At 43.4% G+C, this 13,168-nt stretch overlaps 1 protein-coding gene across 6 annotated transcripts in view; it reads right to left on the reverse strand.

Moving 5' to 3' along the window:
* Positions 1-12,525, reverse strand: part of BAIAP2 (BAI1-associated protein 2) — a 203,023-nt gene extending 190,498 nt beyond the window's left edge. For all 6 annotated transcript variants that reach the window (XM_015408653.1, XM_015408630.1, XM_015408665.1 and 3 more), the window contains exon 1: positions 12,384-12,525. In XM_015408653.1, the coding sequence (XP_015264139.1) occupies positions 12,384-12,461 (78 nt within the window). In that variant the 5' untranslated portion in view covers positions 12,462-12,525. The remainder of the gene's footprint in view (positions 1-12,383) is intronic.
* Between the last annotated feature and the right edge of the window lie 643 nt (positions 12,526-13,168).

Below are 13,168 nucleotides of genomic sequence, written 5' to 3' on the forward strand. Positions count from 1 at the left end.
CAGAAAAATATGTAATCTGCGTTCATAACTCTATTTAGCTGACATTTTTAGTGTATGTTAAATAGCTCAAAGATAAGAGGGAAGTTCATGTTTTTGGACCAGACAGCACTCTGAAACTGCCAACAAGCATAAGTGCCTCCCACTACTGTTCCTCCGCACTATCATAATGTCCAAAATAGAGCTTTCACATTTTCCCCCTTCATTGCTCCCACAGCTTATGAGTCTCCATGCTGGGACAATGTGGAGGCACAGGAAATGAGATGCAACTGTTCTTCTTGCTCCCTTCATATCAGCAGAACAAGAGCTGCTCTTCGAACAAGCATGGTTCCATAGACGGTTGGATCTTAGTCTCAGATTAGCCATGGATGCAATGGATAGTTTTGCTTTGTTTGCTTTGTGAAACCGCAGTGCTTATTACCTTCTTCTCATAGTTACAATTAATGCACTAGAGACTGTAGATCACATGTTGTGTAGGTATGTTAACTCTAAATAACTCTCACTGAACTCAATGGGACAAGACCCATGCTTAAAATGACAGCCTTTTGTAATCTAAGGCCCCGGTCACACGGAAGGTTTTGGCCCGGGAGATGGATGGATCGGGGCGCAGCAAACAGGCGCGATCTCACCACAACATCTGGGAAGTGGCACGCACCCGTCCCCGATCCGGCCCTTCAGACCGAAAATCCGCTGTTAAAAAAAAAACATACAGAGCAGGATTTACCGGAAACGCCGCATCAAGTGCGGCCGTCGGATTACCGGAGCGCCCGACTTCCGGAGCAATCGAGGCTCCCAGCCATGCATAGCCGGCGGCCTCGCGCTCCCTTCCGTGGCTTTCTCCCCGGCATCTGATCGTGCCGGGGAGCAACTGCGCGGCGGCTCACGGGATCTCTGTGATCCCGCCTCCGTGTGTCTCTTTTGGTGCGGCTTTCAAAAGCTGCACTTTGCCCGCCTCAATTCCCCCCCCCCCCGTGGGGCAGGGGCCTAAATCAGTTTGGAAAGCTGCCTTCCTTCTGGGAAAGTTATCTGCAAGCCACTAGTAGGATGTCTCTCTTTTGATGGATTTAATCTTATTTTTTCATTACTGAAGTGTTGACTCTTGTATAGCACTATACTTAGCATCTACTGATGGTTGAGTAGCATGCCATCACCCACTGATAAGTCCTGATTAGAACCTTGGGGGTGGGCTGGTTTTTACTATAGCTTATTTTTTATTGATGTAGTTAAAATATTTATATAGCACCTTATCTCCTTAGACTCAAGGCAGCTAACAAAGCAAAAACAAGCTGCAAACACACACAAAAGACAACAGTCAACCAGCAAAATTGACCAAACAACTTTCTACCAAATGTCCTCTGAAATAAAACTGTTTAAAACTCCTTTCTGAATGCAGAGGGTGAAGGTGCCCTCTGCATTCCAGTAAGCTATTCCAAAGGACTACTCCTGAAGAAGCCCATGACTTGACTGTTGCCAGATGGACAATCCTGAGAGGACACTACAACAGGAAAGTTCTCTAAAGAGTGCAGCTGAGCTGACATGAGAGAGTATACTGGAGATGCAGTTCAATAAATGAGAACCCTAGGCCATGACAGGCTATAAAGGGCTTTAAACAGCACTTTGAATTGAGCCCAGAAGCCAATAGGTAACCCATGCAATTGATGAGGCACTGGTGTGATCTGCTCCAAGAGGCTAATCCAAGACAGGAATCTTGCTGCCACATTTTGTGTAGCAATTGAAGCCTCTGAGACATCTTCAAAGGCAGTCCCACATAGACCACATTACCATATGGTAGAGGTTACAGTAGTGTGCATTAGCATAGCTAAGTCAATAGAGCCTAAATAAGAGGTTGTCTAATAAGCTAGATGTGACTGAAAGGGACTTCGAGCAACCATGCTGACCTGTATATCCATCAACAAAGCTGGCTCCAGAAGCACCCCCAAGCTCTTGATATTCTAAAGAAAGCTTGATCCCATCTAAGGCTGGTAAATCACTTCCAGCCTATAATACTGTGCCTTCCCAACCAGCATCACCTTCATCTTGTCTGAATTAAGCGTCTATTTGTTTGCTCCCAGCCACTTGACTCCAGCCTCTGGCATTGGCTTCCTTCACAGCTGCTTCCAGAGGATTATATGGTGAGATGTAAAGTTGGATGTCATCCACATATTGGTAGCAGCCCACTGTGATCTAGATGATCACAGGCGGAGATTTAATGTAAAAGTTCAAGAAAAGTAGGGAGAAATACACTTGAGGCACACATCAGACCCCTGATAGCTGATCCTGCCTCTCCTATGGATATTACTTGTTCCCCTCCCCCTGAAAAAAACCAACAACCAGAACCACTGTCCATTTTGTAACAAGCAGGACTAGATATTGTCAAATGGTACTGGGTCTATTATTCTTAGGAACAAGGCATTCTTAAGACACCAACAGATTTAAACAAACAAGCAAAAATGACTGAATACGTAACTGAGGAAGAAGCTCTGTGTAATAAAACAAGCTTACCAGCCCAACCCTCTGTAAGACAAGACCATATGGCAAGTCCTGTCCACATTTGTCATTGCTTTCTTGGGGTGGGGGGGGAAAGCAATTTATCCCTCCCATCATCCCCAAACCAAAAACTCTTCAAGGATTCTTGAGTAGGGGGCAAGCAAACATTAGAAGCTTACACCTAGACCCAAGTAAGTAATACCATGTGGCAAAGTCAAGCAACTTCATATCAGCTGTTCTACTGAAGAAATTGTTACCTTTGCTGCAAATATGTCATTAAGACATGGCCTTCCAAACAGAAACAGCTAACAGCCGCAACTACTATCCAAATGTGATATCCCATGGAGACCAACTTGTATTATTTTGGATAGCTGGTGAACCCAGTTTACTTGTGCAGCCACACTTCTCTTTCTGTTCGCTCAGCTTAACCATGCACCATTTTAGTCACCTAGCTTGCCCCAACTCACTTATTAACATAATCTTCAACAAGAAAACATTCAGACTGCCAGTAAAGAGTCTGCCAATACAATTTCAAAGGCGTTTTATGCACTGGGAATTAAGCATGTCTGAGAAAGCAGCAGCAGCACGAGAGTTGGTTTGATTAAACTTAAACATGCACCCATTAAGAGAACAAAAAAGTGCTTCTTTAGTATTCGTTTATCACACATTTTAAAAAATCGATCCTTTCCATCCGCAGATTATACATATGAGAGTTTCCCCTTGTGTTTGGCACAGAGCTCACATCAAACACAAACAAAGAGGGCAGATGAAGGTACAATATTGCACTGAGTTTCCATATCCTTCTCCTGGATATGCGGCTTTAGTTGTTGAATTGATACTATTATTATTTATTTTTATTATTATTTCATTAGATTTTTACCCTGCCCTCCCAGCAAGGCCGGCTCAGTATAACGGGCCATTATTTTTCATAATGCATACGCTTAACCCCATTTAGTTACAGTCAGCAGGCATATCTCCACTTTGCCTATCTTCTCCTATGCATCATGTTAACATCTACACCAGGGCTGTCAAACATGTGGGCTGAATGCAGCCTCCACAGAGCTTGGATCTGTCCCACAAGCAACTGGCTCTCATCTGCTTCCTTTTCCTTCCCTCCTGCTTCCTTCTGCCTCACAGCTTGCTTTGCCAGGCTCTCTCAATCGCACAGGAGCTGCAAAGCAAAGCCTCTCTTCCCTCCATTGGCTAAGGTTCCTCCCCCTTCCTCCTCACTTGGGGAGGAAGAGAGGGGGAGGGAGGGAAAGAGCAAGAGATTACTTTGCCTAGTTCCCTCAATCCCACAGGAGAGATACAAAGCACTTTTAAGACCAACAAAGTTTTATTCAAGGTATGAGCTTTTCACCTTTCTACAGAAGGAGGGAAGGAGAGTGTTTTGTTGGGCTCGTTATACTGCGGCTGTCCTGGGTGCAACTATTCTCCTCCTCTTTTTCACTGTATGCCCTCATGATCCAGTCTTTCTCAGTAGGAAAGCAATGTGAACTATTTAGATGAGGAATAACAACAAGCCAGTGAGGTGGATTAGGCGAAGAGTGTGTGTCCAGACCAAGTTCACCCAGCACATTTCCTTTGTAGGTTAGGAATTTTGAACTCAGACTTCCCTGACAGAAGGCTGATACTGACCACTATACATGGCTGTCTCTCTATCCTTGCACTGCCGCATAGGAGTTGTAGTTATTTCTCTTGGAAAACTATAGTTTTGTAGACAAACACATAGCCTTCAGTCTGTGTCATTGTGCCTTCTTGTTGTTGTTATTCAGTCACACAGTCAAGTCCCACTCTTCATGACCCCATGGACCACATCACGCCAGGCCCTCCTGTCTTCTGCCGTCCTCCAAATTTTGCTCAATATCATGTTCATTGCACTGGTAACACTGTCTAACTATCTCATCCTTTGCTGTCCCTTTCTTCTGTTACTTTCAATTTTTCCCAGCATCAGGGTCTTCTCCAGTGAGTGCTCCCTTCTCATTTGGTGGCCAAAATATTTGAGCTTCAGCTTCAGTATCTGGCCTTCCAGGGAACAGTCAGGGTTGATTTCCTTTAGGATTGACTGATTTGATCTCCTTGTAGTCCAAGGGACTCTCAAGACTCTTCTCCAGCACCATAATTCAAAAGCATCTATTCTTCAGCACTCAGCCTTCCTTATGGTCCACCTTTCGCAGCCATACATTACTACTGGGAATACCATCGCTTTGACTATGCAGACTTTTTTTGGCATGGTGATGTCTCTACTTTTTATTTTGCTGTCTAGGTTTGCCATTACTTTCCTCCCAAGGAGCAGGAGTCTTTTAATTTCATGGCTGCAGTCACTGTCTGCAGTGATCTTGGCTCCCAGGAACATGAATTCTGCCTCTGCTTCCATGACTTCCCCTTCTATTTGCCAAGGAGAGATGGGGCCAGATGCCATGATGTTAGTTTTTTTGATGTTGAGTTTCAAGCCAGCATTTCCGTTCTTCTCTTTCACCCTCAGCAAGAGACTCTTTAGGTCCTCTTCACTTTCTGCCATTAGAGTGGTATCGTCTGCATATCTGAGGTTGTTGATGTTTTTCCTGGCAATCTTAATTCCAGCTTGTGATTCATTCAGACCGGCATTTCGCATGATGTACTCTGCATATAAATTAAATAAGCAGGGTGACAATATACATCCTTGCCATACTCCTTTTCCTATGCTAAACCAATCAGTTGTTTCATGTTCGGTTCTAACTGTTGCTTCTTGACCCTTATACAGGTTTCTCAAGAGACATGTGAGGTGGTCTGGTACTCCCATCTCTTTAAGGACTTGCCACAGTTTGTTGTGGTCCACACAATCAAAGGCTTTAGCGTAGTCAATGAACCAGAAGTAGATGTTTTTCTGGTACCCCATGCTTTCTCCAAAATCCAGCGAATGTTGGCAATCCAATCTTTCATTCCTCTACCTCTTCGAAACCCAGCATGTGCTTCTGGCAGTTCTCTGTCTATGTACTGCTGAAGTCTAGCTCGTAGGATCTTGAGCATGACCTTGCTAGCATGTGAAATGAGTGCAATTGTGCAATAGCTTGGACATTCCTTGGCATTGTCCTTCTTTGGGATTAAATGTAAACTGACCTTTTCCAATCCTGTGGCCACTGTTGCGTTTTTCCAATTTGCTGGCAAATTGAGTGCAGCACTTTAACAGCAACATCTTTTAGGCCTTTGAATAGTTCAGCTGGGATACTGTCATCTCCGCTAGCTTTGTTGTTAGTAATGCTTTCTCAGGCCTATTTGACTTCGCACTCCAGGATGTCCGGCTCAAGGTCAGCGATCACACCATTGCGGTTGTCAAGGACATCAAGGTCCTTCTTGTATAGTTCTCCTGTGTATTCTTGAAACCTCTTCCTAATCTCCTCTGCTTCTGTTAGGTCCCTACTGTTTTTGTCCTTTATCATGGCTAGCTTTGCACAGAACTTTCCCTTGATTTCTCCAATTTTCTTGAAGAGTTCTCTAGTCTTTCAAAACTATTGTTTTCCTCTATTACTTTGCATTGTTCATTCAGGAAGGCCTCCTTATCTGTCTTTGCTGTTCTCTCAAAATCTGCATTCAGTTGGGTAAATCTTTCCTTTTCATCTTTGCCTTTCATGTTTCGTCTTTCCTCAGCTATTTGTAAAGCCTCATCAGACAGCCACTTTGCTTTCTTGCATTTCTTTTTCTTTGGGATGGTGCTGATTCCTGTACAATGTCACGAACCTCCGTCTTCAGGCACTCTATCAAATCTACTTCCTTAAACCTATTCTTCACCTCCTCTGTATATTCATAAGGGATGTGATCTAGGTCAAACCTGAATGGCCTAGCGGTTTTCCCAACTTTTTTCAGTTTCAGCCTGAATTTTACAATGAGTAGCTCATTATCTGAGCCACAATCAGTTCCAGGTCTTGTTTTTACTGAGCTTCTCCATCTTTGACTGCAAATTATATAATCAAATTTCGATGTTGCCCATTTGGTGATGTCCATGTGTACAGTTGCCTCTTAGGTTGTTGGAAGAGGGTGTTTGCTATGACCAATGTGTTCTCTTGACAAAACTCTGTTAGCCTTTGCCCAGCTTCATTTTGTTCTCCAAGGCCAAACTTGTCCATTATGACTTCCTACTTTAGAATTCCAAGCCCCTATGATGATAAGGACATCTTCTTTTGGTGTTAGTTCTAGGAGGTGTTGTAGGTCTTCGTAGAACCAGCCCACTTCAGCCTCTTCTGCGTTAGTGCTTGGGGCATAGACTTGAATTACTGTGATGTTGAATGGTTTGCCTTGGATTCGGACCAAGATCATTCTGTCGTTTTTGAGATTGTATCCCATTACTGCCTTTCTCACTCTCTTCTTGACTATAAAAGCTACACCATTTTTTCTATGGGATTCTTGGCCACAAGAGTAGATATAATGGTCCTCTGAGTTAAATTCGCCCATTCCCATCCACTTTAGTACACTGGTTTCCAATATGTCAATGTTCAATCTTGCCTTCTCATTTTTGACCACGTCAAGCTTACCTTGATTCATAGATCTTACATTCCAGATTCTTGTGCAGTATTGTTCTTTGCAGCATCAGACTTTCCTCTCACCGTCAGACACATCCTTTCGGCTTTGTCCCAGCCACTTCATTCTTTCTGGGGTTACTTGTACTTGCCCTCTGCTCTTCCCCAGTAGCATACGGGACACCTTCCGGCATCATATCTTTTAGCCTTTTGTTTTTGTCCATGGGGTTTTCTTGGCAAAGATACTGGAGTGGGTTGCCATTTCCTTCTCCAGTGGATCGCGTTTTGTCTGAGCTCTCCGCTGTGGCCTGTCCATCCTGGGTGACTCTCCACAGTATAGCCCACAGCCTCATTGAACCACGCAAGCCCCCTCACTGCATCACGGCAGTGATCCATGTTCTTTATATATTCTTGACCAGCACACAAAGCAATTTATGTACAAAAGCTCACAATGCCCAGCCATTTCATGTTTTCTCTTGGGTCTTAGGCTCAGAGCATTGACCATATGATTTCTGTAATGAATGTCAATAAATCAAAAGTAGGTTTGCAACTTACAGATAGATACCTGAACACCTGAACAGCATACTCAAGATTGCTACAGCACAGACACTGTTCTCCAGATTTTCATGCAATAATTCAGAGCAAGAGGTGTCAGTTATCAGAGGCTGTTAAATAAACAAAATATTGCAAGAGTGCTAATGTTTTACACATGTTTTATTTTAAGTTTTAAAAAATCTTTAATCGTGTTTGTGTTGTTTATAAAGTTTCTACCTCAGCTACCAGGCATTACATTTTATGACACACATGACCCAGCCCAACAAGGTCTTATTTATGTCAGATCCAGCCCTCATAACAAATGAGTTCAACACCCCTGATCTACACACTTCACTAATGCCTTAAGCCATAACTACCTGGGATAGCAATCCTCCACAAAATTATTTCCTTCCATTAAAATAGCATTTGAGCAATCAAATCAAGCTACTCTCCCCACTTGATAGTTTGTTCAAAATATATGGAGCCCTTGTCTGCATGCTCACCTAAACATGGGGAGAAGGAGCCATAATGTTAATGTGTGTTTTGCCTTAAATTTTTCTAAAAACCCAAACTAAAAACATTTCTGTTTGCCTAAGATAAAGCTATGCTTTACAACTTTGTCACTTAGGTCCAAGCCAAACTCTGCCCATTGAGTCACATGATCTAATGCTGGTGGTATTAGATAATCTGCTTATCACATCTTTACTGTTCAATAAGCAACAAGGGCTCAACCATTATAAACAGGGTGTGAGCAGAAGATTGGCCCATGTTTGACTTGTTTCTCTCTCTGAACTATCCTGGAGAACACTGAACACTGAATATTGGCTTAGTTTGGCTGCCAGCCTTAATCATAGAATGAGGATGACGATTTCTAGCATTTGTGGTAGCAGCACAATTAGCTTTTGAGGACTACTGTGAGTATTTCCGGCTCATTTTTTCTGTAATTATAGAAAGGAACTTGCTTTTCCACCTTCAAGACATCTGGATTATGGCAACCTAATATTATATAGGTTTGATTTAGGAGTAAACACAATGCCCTGTATTTGGCAAGGGAGACAAAGACATCCCTCTTGACCTCATATGACAAATACATCCATTTATTACGTGGGGATCAGTCACATGCAACTGTGCTGCTTCTAAGACAAGAAAGCATCCACTGTATAGAGCGCATTACTAACCCCAGTAGAAACCTGTAACATCCTTTTGTGACTCCTGCACACAGATAGTAAGCATTGGTGCAGCAACACCAGTTATAGATTCTATATAGAATGTGGACTCATTGGAAAGCTAAAGATTGAGCTGAATTCTGAAGCCCATTGCTTCTTAAAGGGCCATTTCATACCAGTGTAATCCTAAATAGCCCATATTTCTTTAAATAAAACAATTGAGAACAATAGTAGGAACCAGGTAGTCAAAAAGTGCCATAAATAAATAAATAAATATTTCTTCCAAACGGAGGACGTATTTAAGACTCTGATATAAAAAGCATATTACAGAACAAAATGGTGCTCTGGTATTTTTAATCAGACTTTTTATAGAAGAAAGAATGTATTTATCCACGTACCTATAAAAACAGTAAAACACCACAGGAAGTGGTGGCGGCTACAAGCATGGATGGCTTCAAAAGGGAATTAGATAAGCATATGGAGCAGAGGTCCATCAGTGGCTATTAGCCACAAGGTATGGATAGGGGCTCTGGGGCAAGTGATGCTCTGTCTTCTTGGTGCTTGGGGGGATCAACAGTGGGAGGGCTTCTAATGTCCTGGCCCCACTGGTGGACCTCCTGATGGCACCTGGTATTTTTGGCCACTGTGTGATACAGAGTGTTGGACTGGATGGGCCTTTGGCCTGATCCAACATTGGCATCTCTTATGTTCTTATGAAATCCTGTGCAATCATAACCAAAACACTGCTTAGACTCATGCAACAGTTAGTTCTGTGAAAGAGTTGCCTTTTTTCCTTTGAACAGCTACCATACCACAAAGTACTCCCTGGTTTCAAAAGCAGGTTGCCATGCAGCATGGGAGGGGACTATCCCAGCGCTCTACGAAGACAGATTTAAGCAACTTTTATAGTTCTTTGGATCCTGGCAAAAATATTTTTAAATATAGTATGAGTTTGTTTAAGGAAACAAGAAAATCACAAAGCTGAAAGAGAGGCAACTTTAAGATGATACAGGGTTAAATAGCGTGAACCTAATAATTTAGGCACTTCATGCTTTTTCACAGTTAACTTAATGTTGTAATCATTTAAAGAGAGGAACGGAGGCTGACCCGAGACAATAGTGCAACTGGCTCTAGTTTAATGCATGACAGCCTGCATTACATTCTTAAGTTAGCAAGATTTTATTAAGCATCGTTCACAGAGTGCTTCACAAATGAAGCACAACTGTTTCATTTACCCACATTCTCATGGCAGAAGAATATTTTATGTTAGCTGTCAAACGCAAAGGTGGACAAAGGAGCGATTTCAAAAGCTTTGCCAATACCAAAAAAACTCAGCGTAGCCACAGCCATTGAACTAATTACTGGTTTAACAATAACACTTCCTACAGAAATCAACTACTTGACTTGAAGTCAAAGGGTACTTCAAAATATACTAAAGGTGGCTCACATTAAGCTACTCACTGCAAATGGAACCAATATAGGTAAATTTAAATTTAAAAAAACAACATTTGCTCTATGAAAATACAAACATTGTTGTATTGCTCTGGAGAATTGTCAGGGATGTGAGAAAGGGGGAGATTCCAACGCTCCCTGTTCCACATGACACAGATTCACAAGGCACGAGGTGGACTTGTTCTCCTAGGTAGGATAGTGCTAGAATTTTGTATCTCCTTGTCTCCTAAACAGACAGCACCATCTGTGCACACAGGCTATAATTCCTGCACCAGGCTATAATTCCTGCATCCGACATATGTGCAGGTGGTGGATAAGTACAGACCTATTTACTTGTGGTGTGAGGCTTTGGGGGATCAAGCACTCACTGAGTGGTTATGCCTCGGCCTTGTTTTAAAAAACACATACCACAATGCAGTCATACTTCAGGAAAACAAATTTGGAACAACTGCCCAAGAATGATCCGCCAACTGCTGTGTTTATAGTTGAACAAGTGCTTTTTAATGCTACAGAATACCATCGAATCAGATGTGATAATTAATCCATCATGAATGCACAGCTTAACATGGGCCATTTTTTGTATCATGCTGTCTGACAACACCTTCAAGTTAAAGGCCTCTTTAACATATAGTCCATTTAACTGGAGTGCTTCTTAATCCCTTCTTTATTCTTGATACGTATTGACATAAATAAATTCAAAAGATGGTAAATGAACTGACAAATCTACATCTTAGTGTAAGAAGTAAAATATGCCACTATTAAGAACAGCACTCATGTATGTACTGTATACCACCATAAAACATACCATGGCAAAGCTGTGATGTGAACTAGCTGTGAAACAGTTTAGTTAGTGTGTGAACATCCAGAATTAAGCCAATTAAACCTCTACAAAGAATATATACTAGGGCAATCATAAACAGCTGCACACTCTGAGGGTAATTTCAGAAGTATTCAGGTTGTAATATGGGACTTTGACGGTTCTGTTTGGAATTAATAGGAAGATCTTTCTTTAAAGATAGTTATATATGTAGGAATTGCAGAGCCATTACAGAAAATGGGATGAAGATCCAACCACAAACCACACCTGTAAGGGAATGGGAGAGACAGAGAATCTTGTTTTCCTGTCCAGGCATCAGTTCTCTGTTAAACACACTTCTGAATATATCCTTCACCAAAAACTGGTTGTCAGGCCATGTCTATTAAAAAGCAAGTATAAAAGGCCACTTTTCATTTTATGTACAACAAGAAAAGTTCATTCCCCCCCCCAAAAGGTACTCCTACACACAAAGTCACCTGTCAGCTCTACTCTTACATAAGACATATCTCTACAACCATTTTAGATCAAAACCAACTTGTTTCTCTTATTTAGAAATTGAGAAGAGGGGGGACAACATTGACAGCCAGTGAAGGGGGTGAGACCTTATAATCATTTTAAAATGAAGACACTACACTTGCCTAAGACAGCAGCAAACTACTGCTTCAGACAAATTTAACCCATATTACCAAATTAGGGGAACCAACAAGTTAAAATGCTATAACCTACTTGTCAATTGGGATCCTTTTGAAACAAACCAAATATTAAAAAGCAAGCCCTTTTTGAAAAGGAGAGTTAATGACTGTTTTCTAGCATATTTAGCCAACGACTCCTCTATTTATGTCTCTCGGAGACAGAGCCATACATACACATACACACACACACCTCGCCAAACAGCTTCTCTTTAAACCCTTATAAATCATGGTTTTCTATCAAACCTTCACAATACAACATTCACGTAGGAAAACAATAATCCAGGAGGAGAGGACGTGGTCCCTGGCCGGGACAAGGAGGACTGGTTCTGCACTGGGCAGACTACAAACCAGCAGGAGCCAAGGAACGCAATCGGTGAGGCAAGGCAGGTGTTTGGAAAGACTCGCCGCTCCCCCCCCCAAAAAAAGAACATATTTTTCAAAGACCTGATCCATCCGACGCCAAGCAGAACGGAAACCCGACACGTTCGATGCAAGCAGAGGGGAACACTGGAAGTCTGAACTGAGAGGAAGCAAAGAAAAGCGAGGCAATCTTGCAACAGGTGACTGCCACTCAGGAAGGCACACAAGGCAGGCGAGCACGCAAGAAGGCGCAATAGAAAGATTAACCCGAGGCAACAGCAACAATTCATATGGGCTGGAACGGACCCCGAAGACTATTGCTGCTCCGGAGGCAGTTGGCACAATTCACCGCCCCCCCCCCCCCACCGCAAGTGTCGACTCTCACCTTGTAGACATTTTCAGTGATACGGTGCACCTCCTCCGAGCGCGACATGACGATGCCGGGGGCGCCGGGCAGCACCATAGACCGGGCAGAGCGCAGAGCTCGACGGAGAGCGCGGAGGAAGAAGCGAAGGCTGCAGCTAGAGATCCCAATACGTTGCAACGCGGCGGGGAAAGGCGCGACGTTCTTATATCGCCTGCCAGGGCCGGGCTCATCCCACAGCAGCCGCCGCCTCCGCCCGCCCCCGGCTCCGCCTGCTCGGTTTTGCTGTGCCCTGGCGGTCGCCTCTAAGAGCGCAGGCTGGAAAGGGCGGGGAAAATTCAGGAGGGGGGGCAGGAGTCACAGAAGGGGCAGGGAAAAGGGGGCGGAAGTCACGCCTGCCGAATGGATTCGGCACACGGTGGAAGCGTTCACTGAAAGCTGCGAACATAAGACAGCCACGCACGCATCCTACACCAAGGGAATAGGCGTCCAGTGGGCGTCCCGTCGCACACTTACCTCACGTCGCCTGCCGCCTCAGACCAGCAAAAGAATAATTCTGCCTTCGCACGGGCTGCCTCACACACTGAGGGGCTGAAGAGTTTCCTTCTGCCGCCCCCCCACACACACGCACACTCACAACTTAGTAGCCCCTCTCTCAGATTCACAGAGAACGGGGGAGAAAAAGATGTATGCTTGGTATCACACACACAAAGGCTACTTTTTTAACCAAATGACAACTTGAACTGTCCGCTGTTGCCATGTAGACTATTCTCAGGAGTGTTTCGGCCTCCGGTAAACCATTGTTG

This window comes from Gekko japonicus, unplaced genomic scaffold, assembly GCF_001447785.1.
Source record: "Gekko japonicus isolate JY-2015 unplaced genomic scaffold, Gekko_japonicus_V1.1 scaffold57, whole genome shotgun sequence".
Taxonomy (NCBI): domain Eukaryota; kingdom Metazoa; phylum Chordata; class Lepidosauria; order Squamata; family Gekkonidae; genus Gekko; species Gekko japonicus.